This window comes from Ciconia boyciana, chromosome 7, assembly GCF_034638445.1.
Source record: "Ciconia boyciana chromosome 7, ASM3463844v1, whole genome shotgun sequence".
Taxonomy (NCBI): domain Eukaryota; kingdom Metazoa; phylum Chordata; class Aves; order Ciconiiformes; family Ciconiidae; genus Ciconia; species Ciconia boyciana.
This window is the reverse complement of record NC_132940.1, coordinates 33,931,757-33,954,477: the sequence shown is the minus strand read 5'-3', so window position 1 is coordinate 33,954,477 and position 22,721 is coordinate 33,931,757. Positions and strand designations below refer to the sequence as shown.

The 22,721-nt window shown below is 41.1% G+C and overlaps 1 protein-coding gene across 1 annotated transcript; it reads left to right on the top strand.

Moving 5' to 3' along the window:
* The first annotated feature begins 3,758 nt into the window (after positions 1-3,758).
* IVNS1ABP (influenza virus NS1A binding protein) lies at positions 3,759-22,342 on the top strand. Its single transcript, XM_072867763.1, has 15 exons — positions 3,759-4,018; positions 10,937-11,184; positions 12,519-12,645; positions 12,980-13,149; positions 13,234-13,309; positions 14,037-14,210; positions 14,606-14,731; positions 16,112-16,219; positions 18,366-18,492; positions 19,044-19,268; positions 19,425-19,546; positions 19,730-19,856; positions 19,946-20,077; positions 20,224-20,397; positions 20,877-22,342. The coding sequence occupies exons 3-15, from the start codon at positions 12,535-12,537 to the stop codon at positions 21,128-21,130; spliced, it is 1,926 nt and encodes a 641-aa protein (XP_072723864.1). The 5' UTR covers positions 3,759-4,018; positions 10,937-11,184; positions 12,519-12,534; the 3' UTR covers positions 21,131-22,342.
* The last annotated feature ends 379 nt before the right edge of the window (positions 22,343-22,721 follow it).

The following is a 22,721-nucleotide window of genomic DNA, read 5'->3' as shown; positions in this document are numbered from 1 at the left end:
AAAATGATCATTGCTTTGCCTAAGAATAGGGAAAGGAAAAGGAGACGAACTGTCCTCCTCAGAGTAGCTGTTATCAGTCAGCCAGATGGCAAACGACGTGCCAGAATTTACAGGAAACAGACCAATGCAGATCATTAATTCCAACACAGCCTCTACACCCCAAACACCATTAAAATGTCACTGCTAAGGACTCTGAGAGCCAGGGCACCAACAAAACGTGTTCTACACAAGGATTTTTGCAACTATAATGAATTATCAAAAACTCTTCCAAAATGCAGCAAGGAAAAGTTATGGAATGAGTAGATTGGTATATGTGATAATTATGGAGAACACAAGTGACCTTCAATTGCAATACATATCTCTATATATTTTAAATATATACATAATAAATGATGTTTCACAAAACATTTTGTTCACTCATAAAAATGATTTTTTTTTAAAAGAAAACCATGGACCAGATCCTTGACTGGTAGCATAGCTCGCTCAGGTGGTGTACTTCACTGAGCTATACTAATCTGTGTCCAAAGAGAAACACTATGTGACACTAGGTTTAAAGATATATTGTAGAGTGGCTTACGTGAAAACAGGTCTTGTTCTTACTTCTAGGACTAACATTTTTTTTTCTACAATTTCTCCATTTTTAATGCAGCAATCCAAGGCACGTATTTTCCTCTCACCAAATGGAACATTTTCCCCTCTCAGGTCGTCTTCATGGCTAAGCTTCGTCAGAAGCAGAGTTTAATGTTATGACATTAAGCCCTTGCAATATCCAGAGTTAACAAATTCAGCCTTTCCTTTAGACATTAGATTTTTAGATGAGACATGTGGAGTCCCTTATAACAAGACAGGGACCAGTGGAAGAGCCAGGTCCGAGTCAGGGACTCTGACCTACAGACCGCCTGACTTAGGAGTAACACACCATTTGGAAAAAAAGCAAGAGGGCTTTCCAGGACAGGGCTTTCCATTCATTAATTAGGAAGACTGTATCTTCCATGGTGGGAGACAACAGGTATGCAGAACATCCAGAGCTTCCACAAGCATAACTTTATTCATTTTTTTTAAATACGGTGCTGTTAGGGAAGTGGTTTTGTTAAAGAAGTGTTCTTGACATCTTATGAACACTGTTACAGGGAAGGACAGTTGTCAAACCAGGAGATCTAAGACCCTATGAACATCACTGCTCTGGTGGTTGCACGTGTGCTAACTAGTTCTTTTGGCTCAGCTCCCAGTAACTCAATTGTCTGGTATCAACTCGATCCCATTGATCCCTTTCAATAAAGTGTTCTTCTTTAGATATCAAGCAACCTTACTAAAAAAATTGCCATTACAACTTTCTGCCCTCTACGTGTTGATACACTTCAACAACCAAGCAATCCTGCCTACTTGCCTCTTCTGTGAGACCAAGCAGCTTTTCTTGTGCAGACACCTCATTCAGACAGAGTGATCTCCTGCAGTCCATTGCTAGCCAGTGGCTGAGTTTTATCTACTTTTTATGATGCTTTTGTAAAGCTGCTGTAGATTTCAAGATGCACTTTTTGGCTAAGACATCAGGGAGCCTAGCTGAAGCTCAAGCAGAAATCGTATTCATATGTGTAAACTTAATTCTACTATTGAATAGTTTTATATGTAAGAACAAACAATTTAGCAAAGCAAGAGAATACCCTATCTTTCTGAGAGATCTTGTTTTCTTGAACAAGTGTCAGCTGGGAGGAACATGCTTGTTTCTCGTTTTCACCGCTCTCTTTCGAAGGAAGGGTGATAACTGAGTTCAAGATTTAGCATAAGTTTAATTGGGAAGGATCACGAAGTGTCTAGCAAATTGAAATAAAGTTATTCACACATTATAGAAGTCTTGTCCATCACCACAAGAAATATAGCTGGAACAATGGTGTTTTAATCATGTATAATAATTTCATGTTGATGACAACGGAAGAAGCCGAGAAAACCCCCTTTTTTTTTAATGGGAGGTGACTTTGGGCGATCAGAATGCAACTGGCCCAAAGGAGATGCTGCCTGAGCTCCCAGCCCAGCCACCGTTCACAAAATCCCAAACGTGTTCCCCTGCCACCGGGACCAATGTGAAAAGAACTGGAAACACCCATCTGTTAACTCTGTGCTGTCGGGAAGATGCCATGCTTCCTCTTTGACACCACTAGCAATGGCTGATAATGAAAATTAATGGTGATTCATAAAGACATCTCCTTTCCCAAGAATATGGAACAGCAGCTTGCATAATCCTGAGATCTACTTAATTAAGGAACATCCCCAGCACTGTTTTATTTGATCATAGTTCCTGTCTCGTCTCTCCAGCTTTACGACAAGTGCCTTTGATTAGCACAGCCCTAATAAAAAGCTTCATTCAAACAGAAAGCAGAGAGTGGGAAAGTAGGCACCAAGGTGTGGCTGGTGATTTAAAAACTGAAGGGAGGAGGGAGTGGAAATATATCAGAGAGAGGTGAGAAGTTGTTACAATCCTGTTTGCTGCCAGCAAAATAAGAAGCTGAAGAGAGGGCCCAGCTACACACAGCCGCTGTGCTATCATGTATGTCTCCAGAGACGGAGCGATTCCTGTAGGTGAGGAATAGACCTATAGCTTAATGCCTCCACTCACTTCTGATGAGACAAGACCATTATTTTCAGTATTTTGAAGCACTTTCTGCTTGAAACCTCAGAATCATCCAACTTCATTGTTTTGAAATATGTCTCTCCATCGAGATTCTTGAAGACTGTTAGAGAAGTGGGTAAATATTATCATGTATGTCATACACATTTGACAGCTGAGACACTGAAGCTGTGTCTAACATAATGTCCTACAGGTTTCCTAGTTTCTGCCCAAGGCGGGGCCTCCAAATCAGGAGAAAGCAGGGAGGGAAGCGTATTGCTGCCTTCTGGGTGACCTTGGCCTTTTAGATCAGGAAGCAAGCAAGGAACCTCAGACTTCACCAGCGCCATGTGTTATTTATTATGATATTGCAGCAGCGCTCAGGGCCCCAGCCATTAATCAGAAACCCATTATGCTATCTAGCATGCAAACACATAACAAACAGACAAAACTTCAAACACCCTTCATTTATCAGCAGTGATGTTTTACAACTACTTTGCCTAGCAAGATAGGATTTATCGTGAAAAGTGGGGGGGGGGGGCATTTCTCATCCAGATGGGAAAACGCCTTTCCCAGAATGACCAGAGGTGCAGGAGCCAGAGGCAGGACAGAGTGCAGCCTGGCCCCCTGTGCACACAGGACAGGCCGCCAGGGAGAGTTTCCAGCATTAAATATGATATTTTGTGGTAAAGGGGGTGCCTGTTTTTGTATGCAGACATGACGCGTTGAACTACAGATCCGAACGATGAGAGGAAGTCATCACCGAGGAGACAGGACAACACCAGGTTTGAAAAATAAAATTATTGAACCAAGTGCGCTTGTGGCTGAGAGCTATGAGTACTACCAGAGCTACGAATGCGGTAGCAGTTACTCGTAGAAACGTGACCCAGCGCGGCACGAGCGAGCCAGCCTCGGCTTCTCCCGTGCCTGCGTGTCCCTCCCCTCACCCGCCCCGAGCCCTTCCGGACCCGGCTGGCTTTCCCGCCCCGCGGCCGCCGCTCGCTCAGGCGGGAGGGCCCCTCCCGTAGCGCCCCCTTCCGCCCCCATTACCCTCCCCCGACCCACTTCGGGAGCGGGGGGAGGGGCGCGGCCGGACTTGTTTCTCGGCGGAGCGATGCCGGCCTCCGCCTCCCGCCCGCCCCCTCGGAGGCGGAGGGTTACGGGGTGCAGTGCCGCACCCGCGCAGGCGGAGTGGGGATCCTTCACCTCCCGCGGCGGATCCGCCGGCGCCGTGCCCGCGCTCCGCTCTGCTTCGCTCCCGCCGCCCCCCTCCTCCTTCAGCAGCGCCTCCCCTCGCTTTCCCTGCGCCCTCCGCTCCCTCTTCCCGGCGGGCTGGGTCTGCGTCTCCGCGTCGGCTTCCCCCTCAGCCTGGAGGCTCCCAATATGAACAGCATCGTCTGCGCTGAGAGGCACCAGGTACGGCGGGGCGGCGGCGGGCCCCAGCGGGACGTCGCGGGCGGCCGGCCCAGACGCGGCCCGCGCCGGCTGTGAGGAGAAGGGCGGCGCAGTGGGGGGGCAGCGACCATGAGGCCGTGGGCGGCCGGGCGCGGCCGGGCGCTGCGCCTCCCTGGCCCCGCCGCTCTTTGTTCCCCGCTCGGCGCTAGCGCAGGGGGTCGCGGCGGCCCGGGGCTTCTGGCGGGCGGGGCGGGCTCCGCTGTGGCGGCCCGGCCCGTCGCACCGTGCCCGCACCGTGCCCTCCCCGCGCCCTCGGCTGGAGGAACAGGAGTCCCTCTGGCTCTACGGCTTTTCGTTGCTTATTTGGGGGCGGTTTCTTAAACGCTGGTCAAATCTCGAAGTTGCCATGCTCATCGAGGCGAAGTTGTATAAATGGCCTGAGATTGATTTCCTCACGACTGCCGGCCCTTCTCCTGCGGGGGGGTTGCCCTGGCTGGAGCGGGGGGGGAGGGGGGCGGCGGCGGCGCTGCCGTAGCCCCGCGCGGGCACCAGCGGGTGGTGGGAATGTCGTGCAGCCCCCAGCCCAGAAAATCAGATGTTCCCCACGCGGGTGGGTATTGTTCCAAGGTCAGGCGTTGCCTGCGCGCCTTTCTGAGCGCCACGCTGCGATCGCGTAGTGGCACCTTTCTTAAAGCCTTTATAGTAAGTGGGGGGAAAAAGACAATCGCAGAAATTCTGGACTTTGAGTGAAGAAAATAGCCGTTTCGGGATGAGGAACATGTGCTGACAGCTGTTTGCCAATGTCATGACCCTCCCTGTCATCTGTACCAGTTCTAGGAAATAGGAGATAATACAGCAAAAACAGCAGCTGTCAGTCCACATTAGTGCTTCTGGAGAAAGGTAATGAGTGTGAATGACCAGAAGCTTTTGGGGAGGAGCGGGGGGGAGAAGTACAGTATTTTCTGCCTGCACGCACAAATTTCCAGCAGCTTTTTATAATTTTTCAGAGGTGCTTCAAGGTAGAAAATATTTTCGCATTGGCAGGCTCACTGTTCCTTCACCTGGGATTCCCATAGACATAAAAACTGAATTGGTTACAATTTTGTGCAGGGTGGAAAAATGTTGACAAAAGTGAGAGGCGAGGCATCAGAGTTATTTACTAAGGAGAAGGATAGGAAGACTGAACAGTGGTAGACTAGTGGAAATTCAGTATCATGTCACCCTCCTTATTTGTCGTGGTTTGTGAAGGGGAGGATTTTTTTGTTTCCAGTGATGGGTGTGTAGACACCACATTTATTCTCTTCTGTCAGGGATCTACAAAATAAGAAACTGAGCAGGATGTGGTGCTTTGATGGTGAGATTGGTTTAATTTTAGAAAGCGGATTTTGTAGCCACAAGCCTAACTCCTGGAGCACAGGATGCAACAGTCAGGGAATGCTTTCCAGTTAGGAAATGGTACTTTAGCTACTGTAAATAGGTCTAATTTTGTTTTCTTCAGCTTGAGTTCTTACGGAGCAGGAGATGGTAAGAAAGGCAAAAACTGCCCAGAATGAGGGGTGGGAGACAATGACGACGCACAAAGAAAAAAAACCACCAGTTTGCTGTTTGTGTGGCAAATGTTTGAAGAACTGTGGGAAGTGTGTGTTAGCAGAAAAAAGAAACCCATATGGAGGGGGGGAAAAAAAGGAAAGAGCTCAGATTTTAAGAGAGTGCATGTGAGGCAGAAGGTAGAAAGAGGTGTACATAAAGACTATGACAACAACAAAAAAAAATGTAACGTGGAAAAGGAGAAGAGGAAACGCAGAACCGGTATGGAAAGGGGATGTAATGACCAGTGCTACAACTCAGTGAAACAGTGTATCAAAAGCATGGGGAGATAGCATTGGAAGTGAGTACCAAATGGGCAGCTGGTGTGTTACAGCTGAGAGTTGTAGTGGAAAGAGCAGTAACATTCAAGCATAAAATCTGCTTCTCGTAAATTTTTTATGTCTGCATACATAAATGTGTCTTTGAAAGAGCTCCCTAGGCTTGCTCTCTATAGAGGACAGTCCAAGTATTACATCTTCTTGGACTGCATGTAAAAGATTTTGGAAAACATCCATAGCACTTTTTCCTTCCCCTTCAATTCTTAACCGGTGATAGGAAATATTCTCTCCCTCTCTCCTTACTGTTGGGGTGGGACCGTAACTGAGCGAAATAGAACAATTTTGTTTGCAAGTCACAGTTATCAGTGAGACTAAATCTTTAGTGGAAAACAACTGAAAAGTGAATATGCAAAACAAAATTAATGTAAGTTCTATGAGTCTTATTTTAAATCACTGGTGTAAAGAAGTTGAGCCTGTTTAGTGGTGTAAAGTGTGTTGATACATGTCTTGGTCCATGATGTTTTGCCCAAATGCAAACTCAGTCATGAAAAGATCATGTGTTTTTACCATAAATAAGTGCTAATGTATGAAATAAAATTTTTGAGGACTTCTGGTTTTATCTTCTGATACAGGTAATGGACTACGAGTAGTCATAGGTGTGACCTACATTTCTTCTGAACTGGGCTGTGAAAAGCCAGAAAGCCCACAGCAACTAAGAAGCACCAACTGTGGTGTTAAATTCCATGTTTGTTTCACTGGATCAACAAGTGTCATTATATCAACAAGTATTGATTTTTAATCAAAAGATGAAAAAGTATCTCCCCCAAGTTACTGCTTTACTTGTGAGTTGAAGAGGTAGTACCTTAATCTGACAAAAAAAGTTTGTGCAAAATGGGCACAAAGCAAGGGCTTTGCTTACTTTTTTTAATGAAACACTGCACATGGAAAGTACCAATGGACTATACTAAAGATGAGTGCTCTCAGGTGGGATGAAAAATAAATACTACCTGCGTTGTTAGGTCATGGGCAAGGTGACTTTTGTCTCAGAATGCGGCTCTGGGACCTGTCATCTTGGTACCTTGCCTGAGACCACAGCTCGTACCTCTGCTGAAAGTGGCTCTGCAGTGGAGAGTCCTAGAGCATGATAACGGTTTTTAGATCTCAGAGAAATTCAACAGTAATCATCATGCAGCAGGTTTCTTAAATGTTGGAATGTTTTCTGCAGTGAACAACTGTTTAAAAAAAAAATTGGGATGAACAGATCCTAAATTCTAAACACAATTAACAATTTAAAGTGTATTAATTGACATTTATTTGCTCTTGTAACTGGGCTAACCATATTTCAGTAGTATTTGCATTTGCAAGATACATGTAAGAGGATAGCATAGTGAAGGATGAGAAGACTTAGTATCCTTGTTATTTAGGTGAGTCTTCTTAAATGCACCTTTTAACCTATATACAGTGAAATGGAAACATGAGTTTAAAAGGGGAAAATTTCTCTTCTGGAAGTCAGTTATGTGCAGCGAATTTATCTTAGAGTGTATTATGAGCCGTGAATCATTCATGGTCCAGTGGTACATATATGTAGCAAATGAAATTCTCAGTCTGTGCATAACAGTAAGTGTTTAGGAAACACAATTATTGGAACACAGTTATGTTTATATCGAGCAACTGGGCAGATGTTTGAGTACTGGCATTCCTGTACTTGGGTACAGCCATGTCATCAAAATGCACCATGTAAATGCTTCATGGCATCTGGCCTGCCTCGGTCCTCTGCAGTATGGCACCTAGTGTGATCGACTCTTGATGAAGGCGGTGCCTCCAGGCTCAACACCAGTATCGATCTATAATATTAAAACTAGAATGGAAATCCACCAGAGTTTATGTATCACTTTTTTGCTTCATTTTAAAAATAAGTGCAGGAAATAGGCCTGCTATCAAGTAAGAATTTTTTCAAATGGAATGTGGTGTTCGCATTCTGGAATGCTAATTCTGTAGCTTTAACATGTTTAAACAATTGCATTTTGATGGCGCTTGAAAAGTAATCATTTCAGAGGCATCAGACTTCATACTTTACCTAGTTGACAATGATCTGTGAACATCACACTTGATTTAAAAAATTCAAAGTCCTGGAAAATTATTAAAAAAGCCACTGACTGTTCTTGATGTGGTGAGCTAGAAGGGAGTATAAGCAAGGGGGGTGAAGGTAATGACAAAGTTATTTAGATGCTTAAAGTAATTTAAGAAAGGAATTTGTTCGCAGTACCTGTTTATAATCTTTAATGCAGAAAATGCAGCATTCTTGGCCTTACATTGAATTTTGGCTGATTGTTTGGCTTTTGTTCTAGCAGTGGCATACCAAACCAAAAAGAATGCAGAAAGTAATTAATATGCTTGTGCTATTTAATGCCATTTTGAGTAGTAATATTAGCCATGGTACACACACCACAGTATTGAACCTGTGGCAATAATTAAGAGGTTCAAATTCCTAGATATTCACATTGGACAATACTATTAGGTGCATAAATGCAAAATGTGTGGTTTTGACCTCATGCACAAAGGAGGACTTTAAAAGACAAATCTTCCATTTCAATCCAGAATAATTTTGGATGTCCTCTATAGGTCTTGAAGGTCATAAGCAAGTACATCAGGCAAAGTTAAAAGACTGTACTTGAAATAAAGTTCTTCTGTTACAGCAGAATGTTACAAAACGTGCCCAGAGACGTAAACTGAACGAGGATGATTCTGGAATTCAGTTGAAATTGTTTGAATAATTGTGGTGTAACTTGAAATCTCCCCAAAGCCTCAGTACTGGTAATTAACAGCAATCCCAATGAATATTGAATGGGGGAATACATAATGTGATGCGTGAGCAGACTAGCAGCCTGTTTGTCTGAACTGTTGTAGCAATATACATTTAATTTGCTTTGGTAATTATGAACCTCTACTCAGTTAACTAAGATAACTTCTTTGAGAGATCTGGCAGTCGAGTAAAAGCTGATTTAAAACCAGTATGAGCAAGGTGGATAATCTGCTGTGTGATGTGTCGCTTTCTGCTCGGAATCAAGCAAGTGGTGACTGGGTTGGTCCAAGCCTTTTCACCAAAATGGTCTGCCTTTTCACCAAAATGGTCTGACGCTGTACCGACCACCCAGTGCAACTCCCGCCTGGAACTCGGAGCTTGTCTCCCTTGACTTTCCTTTTTAGATGTCTGCTGTAGTTTGCATTTGGCTAGGTAAGTCTGGCCATGTCTGCATGATTCCTATAAAGGAAATGGAAGGTTTAAAATCTGAAATGATAAAGTCAGAGGTCTCTTGCTGGTAATTCTCTTGTACATTCGTGGGCAGTATTGAAGAGGCATCACTTCCAATAGATTCTTATAACTTCTTTCTAAGCTAATTCATTGCAACACTTGTACTAAAATAATACCTCTGCATTTTTGAACAATAGAATGTTTTAGTTGAGGTGAATCTTTGCGGAAAGTGTGGACATCAGACGTTTCGATTGCTTTAGAAACTGAAAAGGTTATACCAGTTGTACCAACAAGAGAAGTGTTGACTTCCAAATGCTTAGTTAAATAGTTTTTGGTAAATAGAGCTTGGTTCCAGGTTCGTAACTTGGCTGTAGGATTATAAAAATAACATACATTTACTCTGTGGAGATTTTTTCCTAGCGAAGTATGCTGACATTAAAGTATGTTGTAGAAAGTTGTAGTCCCTGGGGTACTGTTCCCGTAGTCCTCCCTGCGTGAGGGAGTACTGTATTACAGACAGACACCACTGCTGCTCTGGAGCAGTTGTTTCCTTCTTTATGTGTATTTGTGTCTGTTCTAGTAGCCAAACTTAGCTAACGTTAATTCTTTACCCGGTTATCTGCTGGCTGAAATAGTCTGTGTTCAGGGTTGTGAGAAGCTGTTAGGGATGGAGGCGTTTTTCCTGTGGAGCCAGTATGCTGTGGGATAATGCCCCCTGCCACTCTTGAGAATCAGCCTCACGTTTGAGCTGCTGATCTGCTATAGAGGCCAAGGGAGTCACAATTCCTGCCAAAACGATCCCGTGTGTAAGCACTGGCCAGGCAGTTGGGTCACGAGGCTCTCTTGCCTACAATGTAGGTGACTCTTAATTTTTGACATGAAGAAATGAGCTGCACTTATTTTTAGGAAAAACTGATTCCCAATGTGGCATTTAATCTGCACATACAAATATAGTTTTGGAACTGCAGTGGGGAACTCAAGTGGATGAAATGATCAGTGTTTTCCTGAGGTGACATCAGGGTCATGGAAAGTTCCAGAGTGGGTGTTTGTTGCCTGTTCCCTCCCCACTGCTGCTCCTCCTCCTTTTCTCCCCTCCCTAAAAAAGCCTGGCATAAACAGCTCACCTGCGTGCAGAATCCCAAACAAAGCTATCCCAGTCTGCACTGCCAGTGCAGAATTTGACCAGAACTTAACAGATTCTGTTCACAGGGTAGCAAAGAGACTTTTTATCAAAGAAAGTTATCATCAAAATAGCGATTTCTGACTTCATAATTGTTTTTCTTGAAGTATTGGAGACTGGAGACATGCCCAGTTGCTTCAGACATGTTCTTAATCCATCTTCAGTCCATTTTAGGCATTCAGTAGAAGAAGGATATAAGTAGATGAGTACAGGAAAAGGCAAAAGTAGGAGGCATGTGGATTTGTTTCTTTTTTAAAATGTAGTCATTTTTGTTGTGTTATTTAAGAGTTATCTACTTGTGTAAGCAAACAGTAATGATCTAGATATAGGAAGGTGCTGAAGGTTAGAGTTGGTAAGGAATTGTCTAAAAATGGGATTCAGCTGTTCTAACTTTTTCTCTAAGCGCTAATTTAGCTATTTTCTTGTCTCTGTGGGTATAAAAATTGATGTGGCTGACCTCTTGTTAGGCACAAGAATGTATTGGTGTCAATATGGAATTCTTTAGGCTGTCTTCTTTTTGTGAAGAAAAACTTGTTTGTTGGGGTCAGGAACTTTTACTTTAAGACACTATTAAAGTTTCATCTGAAATACATGGTAGTAATATCTATTGTCCTTACTTGATAACTTCTCCTTTACTGCAGATTATGATGCATGATTATCACAGAAGAAGTTCATGTCTATAGCTCTTAAGGACTTGATTACATCATCTTCAAGCCTGATAGTTTTGGAATCCATATTGCAGCTGCAAAGATACCTCTGTTTTTGCATTTCAACAAACATCTTCGCTGTCAGAAGATACTGAAATTGAAGTGCTCCGTTTTAACGCAGTGATACCATTGGATTATTTTAAAATCTCCCAGTTAAAAGTTTACAGTAATATATTTGCTAGGTAAGTTGATACTGTTAGCTGTGTATACAATAGTTAATAGTTTTGCTGAAATTCTGCAGCTTTAAAACCTTGCTGTCCTTTTTTTAATAAAACAACAAATGAAAGTGTATACAAATGGATAATAATCTTTGTAAGATTATTGTTGCCAGTTTAGGTCAAATGCTTTCAGTAGTAAGTGAATTTAAAATAAATGGATTACCACTAGAATTTTTTTGTGTGGGGCTTGCTATTTTTATTATTTTTATCCACTTCTTATGTTTTGGGGGTTTTCTTGTCTAGTCTGATCTTCAGAATTTTCTTAAACTTCACAGGGAAATAGAAATTGTTGCTGGTAGCCTTAGTAGCATGCCACACACTCTTTCCTCTAAAATTGTTGAGGAAAGTATACTTTTATACTGCTAACATACTCATGTTAGCAGCTCAAACTTAAAAAAACAAATCAAATTTGTAATTATTATTTCAAGTTCATTAGGTCACCTCAGGGTCATATTTTATTATTCTTAATTAGCTTCCTATTTGTAAAGTGGACTTTTCCTAAAAGTGCTTAGCTAAAAAAAGAATCAGTTAAATCAATCAATAAAATAGCCTGCAAATACAAAAGTTAGTTTCCTGAAGTTATTTTTCCGGTCTTGATCCAATTTACCTGAGGTGGTAGTTTGCACAGGGGCAAGATCTTCAGGGGAAGTTGTCTTAGCTTCATGATGACTTAAAATACATGGTCATTGTTCAGAATGTATTTAATTCTGTCTGTTTTGTTGGTGCTAATGTTCTTTCATGATTTCCAGCTACTCTAAAATATTTAATTAAGTCATTACTCATAAAATTAAACAAAAAATTATTTTTATAACTATACTTCACTAGTTATTTTAAATTCTCAGTTCTTACTTTTCAATGTAGCTGGGTTTTGGGTCTGTGCAAAAAATGAAGCTGACCAGTATGACAGATTTCATGCAGTGAGCAGAAAATCGCAATGAATCTACCAAATCTGATCTTTATAGAGTGGAATAAAGCTTCTTGTGTAATACAGTAGCTTCCAGCTTGCTCCCATGGAGCTAGTACAGGTTCAGCATGTAGTTTTGGAGTTGGTACCTACTGAAGTGATGTGGATAAGTTAAAAGTTGTGGCCTCACTCTCTGAAAATCATTAATCCAGTCAGTCCAAAGGATTGTTGGCAACATGTACTCAGCAGCAGTAGTACTCTTCTAGGCTTTTTTTTGAGATGGATTTTTTTTTTTTAAATTCCCCATGAATGCTTTTTGCAAACAATGTCCTAACAGTACTTCTATACTGAAGCAAAATGTTGTATCTCTAAACATAATACATTCTGTTTTCAGCCAGACCAACACCAAAATGATTCCTAATGGATATTTGATGTTTGAAGATGAAAACTTCATTGAGTCATCTGTTGCCAAACTAAATGCCTTACGTAAAAGTGGTCAGTTCTGCGATGTCCGTCTCCAGGTAACTTTTTTTCTGTCCGAGTATGATGGTTGAACGTGGTGGGGTTTTTGTTTCACTGTGTAATGCTATGTGCCTCACTGATTGTGACGCATGAGACTTTTAGAATCTGATTTTTCTGAAAAATGTATACTTAAAAATAAAAATAAGATATACTTTGAGAGAAGTGATGCTAACATTTTTTTTCAGCTGACATAAATTGGAGAGTATATTGATTTGAAAAATTGATTTGAACTGTGACATTCGCTTGGGTAGGCCTTCATGCTATTACAATACAAACGTACTTCAAAAAAATTCTTACCAGCATGTGGGTTTCTTATTTGTGTTTTAAATAAAGGTATGTGGACATGAGATGTTGGCGCACCGAGCCGTGCTAGCTTGCTGCAGTCCCTACCTGTTTGAAATCTTCAATGGTGATAGCGATTCTCATGGAATTTCCCATGTTAAATTTGATGATCTCAATCCGGAAGCTGTTGAAGTTCTGTTGAATTATGCCTATACTGCTCAGTAAGTAGTTTTCACAGAAACTGGAGAGAGTAGATTTTAATTTAAAAAATCAAAATAATGAATATAAATTTCTTTCTTTAATAGGTTAAAAGCTGATAAAGAACTGGTGAAAGATGTATACTCTGCGGCAAAGAAGCTGAAGATGGAGAGAGTTAAGCAGGTACAGTTCTCAGCTCTTCCAGAAGTCCATTCTGCTTTCTCAGGCTGACAGCATTATTTTTTTTTTTAATTAATGAGACAAAAAATGATGATTCTGTGGAAAAAGTGCTCAGTGGATAAGCTGCTTAGATGTTCATTAGCATTATATTGATTTGAGTGACATCAGTATGTATTGCTTCCACTTGTGTTATCTTTGTGCTGAAGGGTTCTCTGAAGTTAAGTTTTGTATTTGTGCACCTGTATAAGCAAAATGGCTTCTGAATCATAGCTGGTTACGTACCTTCAGGTTTGTGGAAGCGGTGGTGTGCTTGGATGCATTCCTTGGCTGCAATCCACACACTCCTGAACATAAGTTTGGTAGAGCTTGACTTTAGAAATACTTACTCTTGCTGCAAATGGGAATACCTTTGACAAAGGAATTGGGATTTTTATCTTCACTTGACTGCAGATAAGCAGTTTTGAATAGGCATTCAGTAGAAAAGCATGGGGTCAATGTATATGTGAGTAGCTTTCGAATGTGTATGACTTTTTTCTTTTAAAATATGCACATTCCTATGGAAGGCAACATTTTGTTTACAGCTCTAGTGGGGGGCGGGGGTGGGGGTGACAACAGACAATCACTATTCTGTAGTTAGAAAACAGTTGTTGCTGTACGTTGGGGTGGATAATGTAAACATACAAAAATCTTGTCTACTTGTAAACTAAGATGCAGCCTTTTTTCTTAAAAGGTTTGTGGTGACTACTTGCTCTCCAGGATGGATGTTCAGAGCTGCATCTCTTACCGAAACTTTGCAAGTTGTATGGGAGACTCGCGTTTGTTGAACAAGATCGATGGCTACATTCAGGAACATCTTTTACAGATTTCAGAACAGGAAGAATTTCTCAAACTTCCACGGTTAAAGGTTAGCTTGAGTTTGTAGACTTCCTTCTGGTACATTATTTCCAAAAAGCAACTCGAGGAGCAACTATTATGGCTTCCTTTCTGGGAGCAGGAAAACTTGGTGTACTGACTTTTACCAATAACGTGAAAATTCTGGTTCTGTATAATATTCATACTATTCTGAACCTTGACTGTAAAGAATACATACTATCATCCTTTCTAAGTGTAAAAGATAACTGCAGCTGTACTTAAATGTGCTTCCTAGTTTCAGTGGCATAGGCTGAAAGCTCCTCTGTAGATGGTGTTTTCTAGCTGTGCGGTAAAGTGAGATTAATGCTTACTACATTAAGTACAGTATGCCACACATACAAGGGTAATACCTGTAGAGTAAATACTCCTTTCCTCTTCTAACTCAAGCTTGAAGTCATGCTGGAAGACAATGTTGGCCTACCCAGCAATGGCAAATTGTACACAAAGGTAATCAACTGGGTACAGCGCAGCATCTGGGAGAATGGAGACAGCCTGGAAGATCTAATGGAAGAGGTTAGTCTTTAAGAAAATGGGATTAAACATCTTTAAAAAAAAAAAAAGTCAATATGAAGGATGATCCCTTTTTCTTTCATTTTTTTATTTTTTCACTTTTTTAACTATGACCCTAAAGAATTTAAATTTTACTGTAGGTACCCCTAAGCTGAGAAACTGGGGGGGTGTTCAGGTGAGCTGAATGAACTGTTCAGTCTGGTCTTCCGCTTTCCTTTTTTGCTCACTATGTGCTGTATAGTAACCTCAAAGTGGCATGTATCTTGCTTTAGAATTGGGGAGGTGGTACTGAAGCTTGCTGTAGATTCTTGATGTTTTCCTTTGCAGGTTTTGCTTGTAAATGCAAAGTAGGTAAAAGCTTCTAATGGTTGTTCCTCCCCATTGATTTATCTCCCCATAGGTTTATTAACAAAACTAGGATACCAAGGCTGAAGAACCAAGAAGAAACCTCAAGTGTATTGACACGTACAGAAGCAGCAGTCCTGCCCCAGTTCTCCTAAGAAAATCCGCTGTGGGCAGAGAACGATGATGATGATGATTTAATGGTGTTTACTTGCTCCTTTACAGGATACATTCTTTTAAGTTGTGTGTTATTAAATGGCTTTACTCATGAATACTAATACTAGATGTAGCCTGGGCAGTTTTTAATGGAAAAATGAGCGCGGAATCTAAATTTTTAATTGGCTAGAGAAAATGGACTTTACAAAAACCCATGAAACATCAAAATTTTCCCAGTTTGTTATTACAAGCATGATAGATCTTCAGCAACACTTGTATAGGCAAAAGTACATGTTGATACTGTCGTATATTCTCAAGTGTATATTTCCTCTTGGAAAAAACTCATTTTAAAAGTTTTGACCATGTTGAAATTCAGATGCATTTCACTGAAACAGTTGCATCTGATGTTTAGTTGTTGACAACAGTTTTCTCCAGAACTTAAATTTGTGTTGTCTTCCCTCATCCCCATACCTTTCTCTTAGAGTCCACTGTTGGCTTCTCTTTAACTTTTTTTGATCGAGATAAATGTGTATATTTTTCAAAGCAGAAAAGTTGTTTGTGGGGATAACGAAAATGCTTGCATGAGATTGTGAATTTGTGTAATTCTGCAAATTAATGTGCATCTTGCTTGTCTAATGTTTCTGTGCTGGAAAAACAGTAGAAGTCTTGGAAAATGAAGATTTCTCTCAAGCTGAGAAAGTAAGGAGCCTTCGTCCAATGTTTGAAGATTGCCACCATGACATCTGCTTCCTTTTAGTTTTGTCATTCTACTAGATTGAGATGAGATGACAAGAAGTATGCTGGCGACTGCCTTTTGTAATCTGCCTGTAGCTAAGTAGCAATGGAGACAGTAGCCACATGGGTATTCTGTTGTTGTTTTTGCAGGTTCAAACGCTGTACTACTCAGCTGATCACAAGCTGCTTGATGGAAATCTGCTAGATGGACAGGCTGAGGTGTATGGCAGTGATGATGACCACATTCAGTTTGTGCAGGTACAAATTGCAGACAGTCTGAGGTAACCCCAGATAGACTGGAGCAGTTTACAGCACACCTGAAGTCTTGTGTACTGTAGCAGAGAAAACAGCAGTAGCTTTAATGGAGAAATACGTGTCAAGAAGGTACCTTTCTCGAAACTGCTGGAGGCGATGATTTAGTCTCTGCTTCTGGTTTTTCAGCAGACTGACTCTAAGCCTCTGCAAACGGAGTGCTTTAGGTTTGACTTCAAAATAAATCTTAGGCTGTTAGAAGAAAGAAGAGGTAGAAGAGCAGTCAGCTGTAGCAAGTCAGCTGTGGCTTTGTAGAGATACTCAAGAGACTGTAAAGAATCACAGACTGCTTGGCTTGCAGTGGAGAATGGCTTATGCGTCTGTTAAATTTTGGCACGGAAAAAGATTCCAAACATAAGTTCTAATCCTTCAGCTGCCACCATCCATTTCTTCTGTTCAGCTGCACTGGTAATGTGCAAGAGAGATTTAAAAAAGCAGCAGCAGGTAACTTCTGATCTGGAGATAGCCAATGCTTTGACTGTGTACAAATCAGTCTTGTGCTTTTTGAGGAGATGGTGGTGGGGTTTTTGGGGGGTTTGTTGTTTTTTTTTTAGTTTTAGCCAGATATAATAATTCTCAACTTGTGAAAAATGCACAGCTTAGCACAATGGAGGCTGTTTAAGAAACAAAGAGTAAACAAGGGCTAATAGATGTAAATTATCAATTGCTTTATACAAATCAAAGTTGTTTAAATTTGCTGAGTTAGAAGCAAATATATTGTAATATTTTAACTCATAATGGTGGAATGTGCTGATACAAAAGTATACTTGAAATTTTTAGCTAAAGTTTATGTAAAACACTGTCCATCCCAGAACATGGATTTTAGAAGTGAAAAGAGAGGAAAATTAAATGCCAGATAATTTTCCAGTTTCTTAATTGTTTTTAGTAAGCCTTCACAGACTTCACCACCTTTGGATATTACTCCTTGTAATACTTAGAAGCTGAGAGGAGAATGTTCAAAAAGTTCATTTTTTAGAAATAAGGCCAAGAGGATTTTTAAATCGTTTCTGATAATAAGAATTGCCAACTTCAGAAATTCTAAACAGTTGAGAGAATTAACACCAGAAACCCATAGATGACAGTCCTGGAAAAATTGAAACTGTTAAATTTTTGAATTGCAAAAGTTTGTAATTTCTGACTGTTGAGGCAATTTAAGGATAAGGGAATAAGCTGTTAATTGGATGAAGGTTCAGAAATAACAAAAATGCTATCCACAAATTAATTGGTTTTCATGCTGAGTGGAGTATAGCTGTCAAACTCCTGTGTGTAAGGTTATCTATGAGTTAGATGATATATTTCAGAAGTCTTGTGACAGTTTCCATAGAGATCAGACTCCATGGAACTGTGCAAGTATTGCAGACTTGGTACTGCGGTCATAAACTTTGCTGCCAAACAGAATAGACAGAATGTTAAATCTTTGTGTTTGGTTCTTATGATTCAGAAAAAGCCTGAACAACCCAACCAACCAGTGTAGTCTGAAATGTGAAATTTTGGGTTTTTTCTTAACTGAGCAAAATAATGTAAGTTACACTATAAATTTATTTGAAGAAGAAAAGAAAGCAGAAATCTCCTGTTAGTGGGAAGTATCAAGGGAGTAAAATCCAAGAAACAGCTAATCTGAGCACAGAGAGGAACTGAGGTGAAATTAATTTGTCTTCAGGGAATGAAGAGAATAGTTAATTCTCTTCCAAATAGCATTATATAATTAACTCCAGTTCCAGAAGCAGAGCTTATGAGTGAGGCTTCTAGTTTGTAGATCAGTTCTCTCCAAATGAATGTAGTTTTTCCTTAGATTGGAAAATCCTGCTAGTAATGCATACTCTCTTCTAGGAATTTGAACTGACTTCTAGTCAGACACCAGCAGTATAAAGGTGCAGTCACAGGGTGAAATGAGTACCAAGATGTAGAGTTTCTTGGCCACTGTTGCTGAGTAGGCAAGATGTTCTGTTGAAAATTTAGGTGTGCTAGAAATGATGCTCTGCAGAGGTGGTAGACGAAGTGTTCTCTTGAACATGTATTAGCTCAGAGGAGCAAAGGTAGAAGGAGGGGTAGTCTCTGGCTAGGTTTCTGTAGCTGCCTTTTGATTTTGCAGAAGAAGCCACCACGTGAGAATGATCACAAGCCCATTAGTAGCAGCTCCTCTGGAAGTCTTTCTCCACATGCTACTGTTCAGAGTCCTAAACACGAGTGGAAAATCATTGCTTCAGAGAAAACTTCAAGTGAGTAACTGGGGCAGGGTTTGTCTAAAAGATGCGTCTGGTATGATGCACCTACCACCTCTCACTCCCTGGGGATTTCCTTCAACATCTGTAAGAAATGCAGAAGTGCTTTTTCTTACTGATGATGCAAGTCAAGTAACTTGCCCAGTAATTTGTGGGGTGTTTCTGACATAACTGGGGCCAAATCACTTACATTCCAATTCCTTATCGACAGGGCCATCCCAAATCCCATGGTGTGTGCAATTTACCCAGAAAGTCCTAAGGAGATAGGTAGTCTCTGATTTAATGAACAGAGCTATTTGCTATGTGTGTGAGGAGACTCTCCTAGCATGTCTTTAAGTTGCTGTCTTAGGTCCTTTGAGCACTACACTAATAATCTAAAACTTGTATTTTTCAGTAACTAGGCTAACACTTGGAACCAGTAACCGGAAAAAATAAAGTTTTCATACTTATAAGGGGAGAAGCCTAATCAGAAGACCCTAGCTGGCATTCACTTAAATTCACCTAAAATTTTATTGTATTGGTGGTCTCTCCTTTTCCCCTCATGACAGGTAACACCTACCTGTGTCTTGCTGTTCTGGATGGTGTGCTGTGCGTGATATTCCTGCACGGCCGTAACAGCCCTCAGAGCTCTCCCACGAGCACGCCACGACTGCTGAAGAGTCTGAGTTTTGAGCTTCAACCAAATGATATCATAGAGAAGCCCATGTCTCCAATGCAGTATGCTCGGTCTGGACTGGGCACAGCTGAACTTAATGGCAAGCTAATTGCTGCAGGTAAAGGAAATAGAAACAATTCTTTAAACAACTTGCTCAGTTTGGGGGGGATGACAATGGCTTCTTAACTCTGTACACTGTATTAGAGTCACTGCTCATCAACATCAAAGCAATTGGTCTTTGGAAATGTGGTATCATCTGACCTTTTGCTTTTAGGTGGCTATAACAGAGAAGAGTGTTTGCGCACAGTGGAATGCTACGATCCTCAAAAGGACACTTGGACTTTCATTGCACCGATGAGAACACCAAGAGCTCGATTCCAGATGGCAGTTTTAATGGTGTGTGGTGGGTGGAGATCAGATGAAATGTGGCAATATGTAAATGTAGGTGGCACAAACATGGCCAACTTTACAAAATGGAAACAGAAATTGCTTAACTGTAGTTACACTGTTACTAAAGTGCTAATGATTTGAATTGTTGTGTACTTAGATGTGAAGAAGGTATGTATTTTTTCCATTTAGGGGCAGCTTTATGTTGTGGGTGGGTCAAACGGTCACTCAGATGACTTAAGCTGTGGAGAAATGTATGAGCCAGAAATAGATGACTGGACTCCTGTTCCGGAACTGAGAACCAATCGCTGCAATGCAGGTAATACATCTGCAGTTGATCAACTGTTGGTTTTTTTTTTTAATTTATTCATTTATTAGCTTACTTATTATTCTTTCCTATATCAATAGGAGTATGTGCCCTGAATGGAAAACTGTACATTGTTGGTGGTTCGGATCCTTATGGCCAAAAGGGACTTAAGAACTGTGATGTGTTTGATCCTGTAACAAAATCTTGGACAAGTTGTGCTCCCCTGAATATCCGTAAGTTTGCTGTGTAGTTTGGGAGGGAGGGGGAAGAGGGTGATTGCAAAACTGCAGGTTTCAAACCAATCAAAGTAAGTGTTTAAATTTCATCTGCTAGCACATGACTTTTGTGCTGGGCTGTAACTCCTGCTGTTTGGCTGTAGGGAGACATCAGTCTGCAGTGTGTGAGCTGGGTGGATATTTATACATAATTGGAGGAGCGGAATTGTGGAACTGCCTGAATAGCGTGGAGCGTTACAATCCAGAGAACAACACATGGACCCTGATTGCGCCCATGAACGTGGCTCGACGAGGAGCTGGAGTGGCTGTTCGTGACGGTAGGCTTCTGCAGGTGTAAGCAACTTCTTGTGTTTGATGAATTTTTAATGTTAAGCTATGATGCAAGTAGAATACAAAGCTGTGTTCCTTCTCAGGGAGGAAACAGTATAGCAAGAACCTGGCTGTGCCTCCAATTTTAATTAAAAACTGTAACCAGAAAAACAAACTCTTGTTTCTGTTTTGGGGCATTTGCCCCCATGTCTGTCTCTCCAAAACATCACCATGCAGCTTCCAGAACTGCATTTGTTTGAATTCGGACTTTGCACTTACTCTGAAATAATTACCAGTCAGCTTTAATGATCAAGACCCCCAAAGCAGGTCAATACTCTAACTTCAGACCTTGAATAAGGCAAAAGTTTCTGACAGAGAACTGAAGTTCCTTCATTTTGGCTTGGTTTGCCTCCCCGGAAAGGAGGCTGTGTTTGGTGAAACAGCTGGTGCTTAGCAGTGATACATTCATTTTACTTTCTTTTGATAGGAAAACTCTTTGTTGGCGGAGGCTTTGATGGCTCTCACGCGGTGAGCTGTGTGGAGATGTACGACCCTGCTAAGAATGAGTGGAAGATGATGGGAAGCATGACTACTCCGAGGAGCAATGCCGGCATTACAACAGTGGCAAACACTATTTATGCAGTTGGAGGATTTGATGGCAATGAATTCTTGAACACGGTTGAAGTCTACAATCCAGAGTCAAACGAATGGAGCCCCTACACAAAAATTTACAAGTTTTAAGTGAATTAAGTTCCCTTTTGAAACTAACAGGCTTAGTGATGTAATTGTGTTTTAGTAGAGGTACACATGTGAATAGGGTTGGGGAGGGCATAGATGTTGCCAACAGCAACACAGAGCTTTTGCATATTGCATATTAATGTGCTGTACATATTTGTTTTGGAAAGAATATCAAGATGAAGGGTTTTTTGTGTATTTTAGAACTTGTTTTGAGGTTGTTGTGTGGTTTGTTGTTTTTGGTTTTTTTAAGACCTTGAAGATAATGCAAAGAAACTAGACTGGGCATATCATTTCAGGAGCTTCCCCCAGTGGTGGTTTTGTCATTTTGCACATTAAACGACTTTTCCTGTAGGCTGTGTTCTTGGGGCAGGAAGTATAAGGTTTATGGGGGATCATTTTTTTCATCGGGCCTTGTTTTCCTTCAGTAACTGGAACAATCTGTAACAAGAAGCCTTATTTAAATAGATATAATGGCTATTTTTTTTAATAAAAAAAGCTGACATGCCTGCCAATACCTTATCTTTTATGATTGCCTTTTTATAACAAGTTTTTATATACTCAGCAGAGTATTTTATCTGTTGACATGAAAATGGCAGATAAATGGTTATTGAAGCAAAGAGACAACCGTGGAGTTCATAGAGACCGAGTGGGAGAACTGATTTACCACTGTACGTGAGCTTCTGAGCTTTTGCCTCTGCTGCAGTAGTGTAACTTAGCATGCAACACCTTCCTTAGAGCTGAATGGAGTTTCTGAACATAACATAGCTGTGACTTTCTAGGATGGGAAGACTATTTTGGCTCCAAATATTCTGACAAACAGGCAGAGGGTGGCTTCTGTACAGCAGTTTTGTTGCTATGGGTGAGCTAACATTTGTAAAGCAAAAACTTCAGTGTGGGGTTTTTCTCATGGTTTTTAAACTCTTGCCAGTTGGCAATGAAAATGTATTCATCTGATTAGTAACTGTCTTAAGTTTATTTTTCTAATATTACAAGCTGAAAGTGTGATAGAACACAAATAACTTGATTTCGTATGTGCTCATAGTACTATGTTTTAGTTCACTTTCTCTATTCATATGGATAAAATGTTGGTTAGGATGACTTGGTGTCTAATGTGTAGTGCTGCACATCTAACTCCTGGTGCCAAAACTAGCACTGACTGCTTGCTGCTGATGCAAACACATTAAAAGGTACCTTTTGGGAAACCCTTGCACCACAGGATTGCTGTGATATGTCTTTGTGTCCTTTTCTTTAACAAGACAGTTTACGACATTAAAATAGACACTTCAGATGTATGTTGAAGACAAAGTAGGATATTTAACTGCTCAAGTTTGGGCTGAGTAGAAACAGAGGGGGGGTGAAGTGCCACATACATCTTCTGCCTGCCATGTGAGAATTACCCTCCACAAAGAAGTGTAAAGATCTCAGAGCAGGCAGCCAGCAGCCAGCACCTGGCTCCTAGAGCACTACTGCTGTTGTTGCAGGGAGATTTACCTACTTAGAGGCTTCTCTCAGGATCAGTTTACTAAAAGCTCTGTGCATGTTAAAGAGGAGAAAGGGGCCAAGTGAACTTGGAGAAAAAAAAAGTGCATTAACA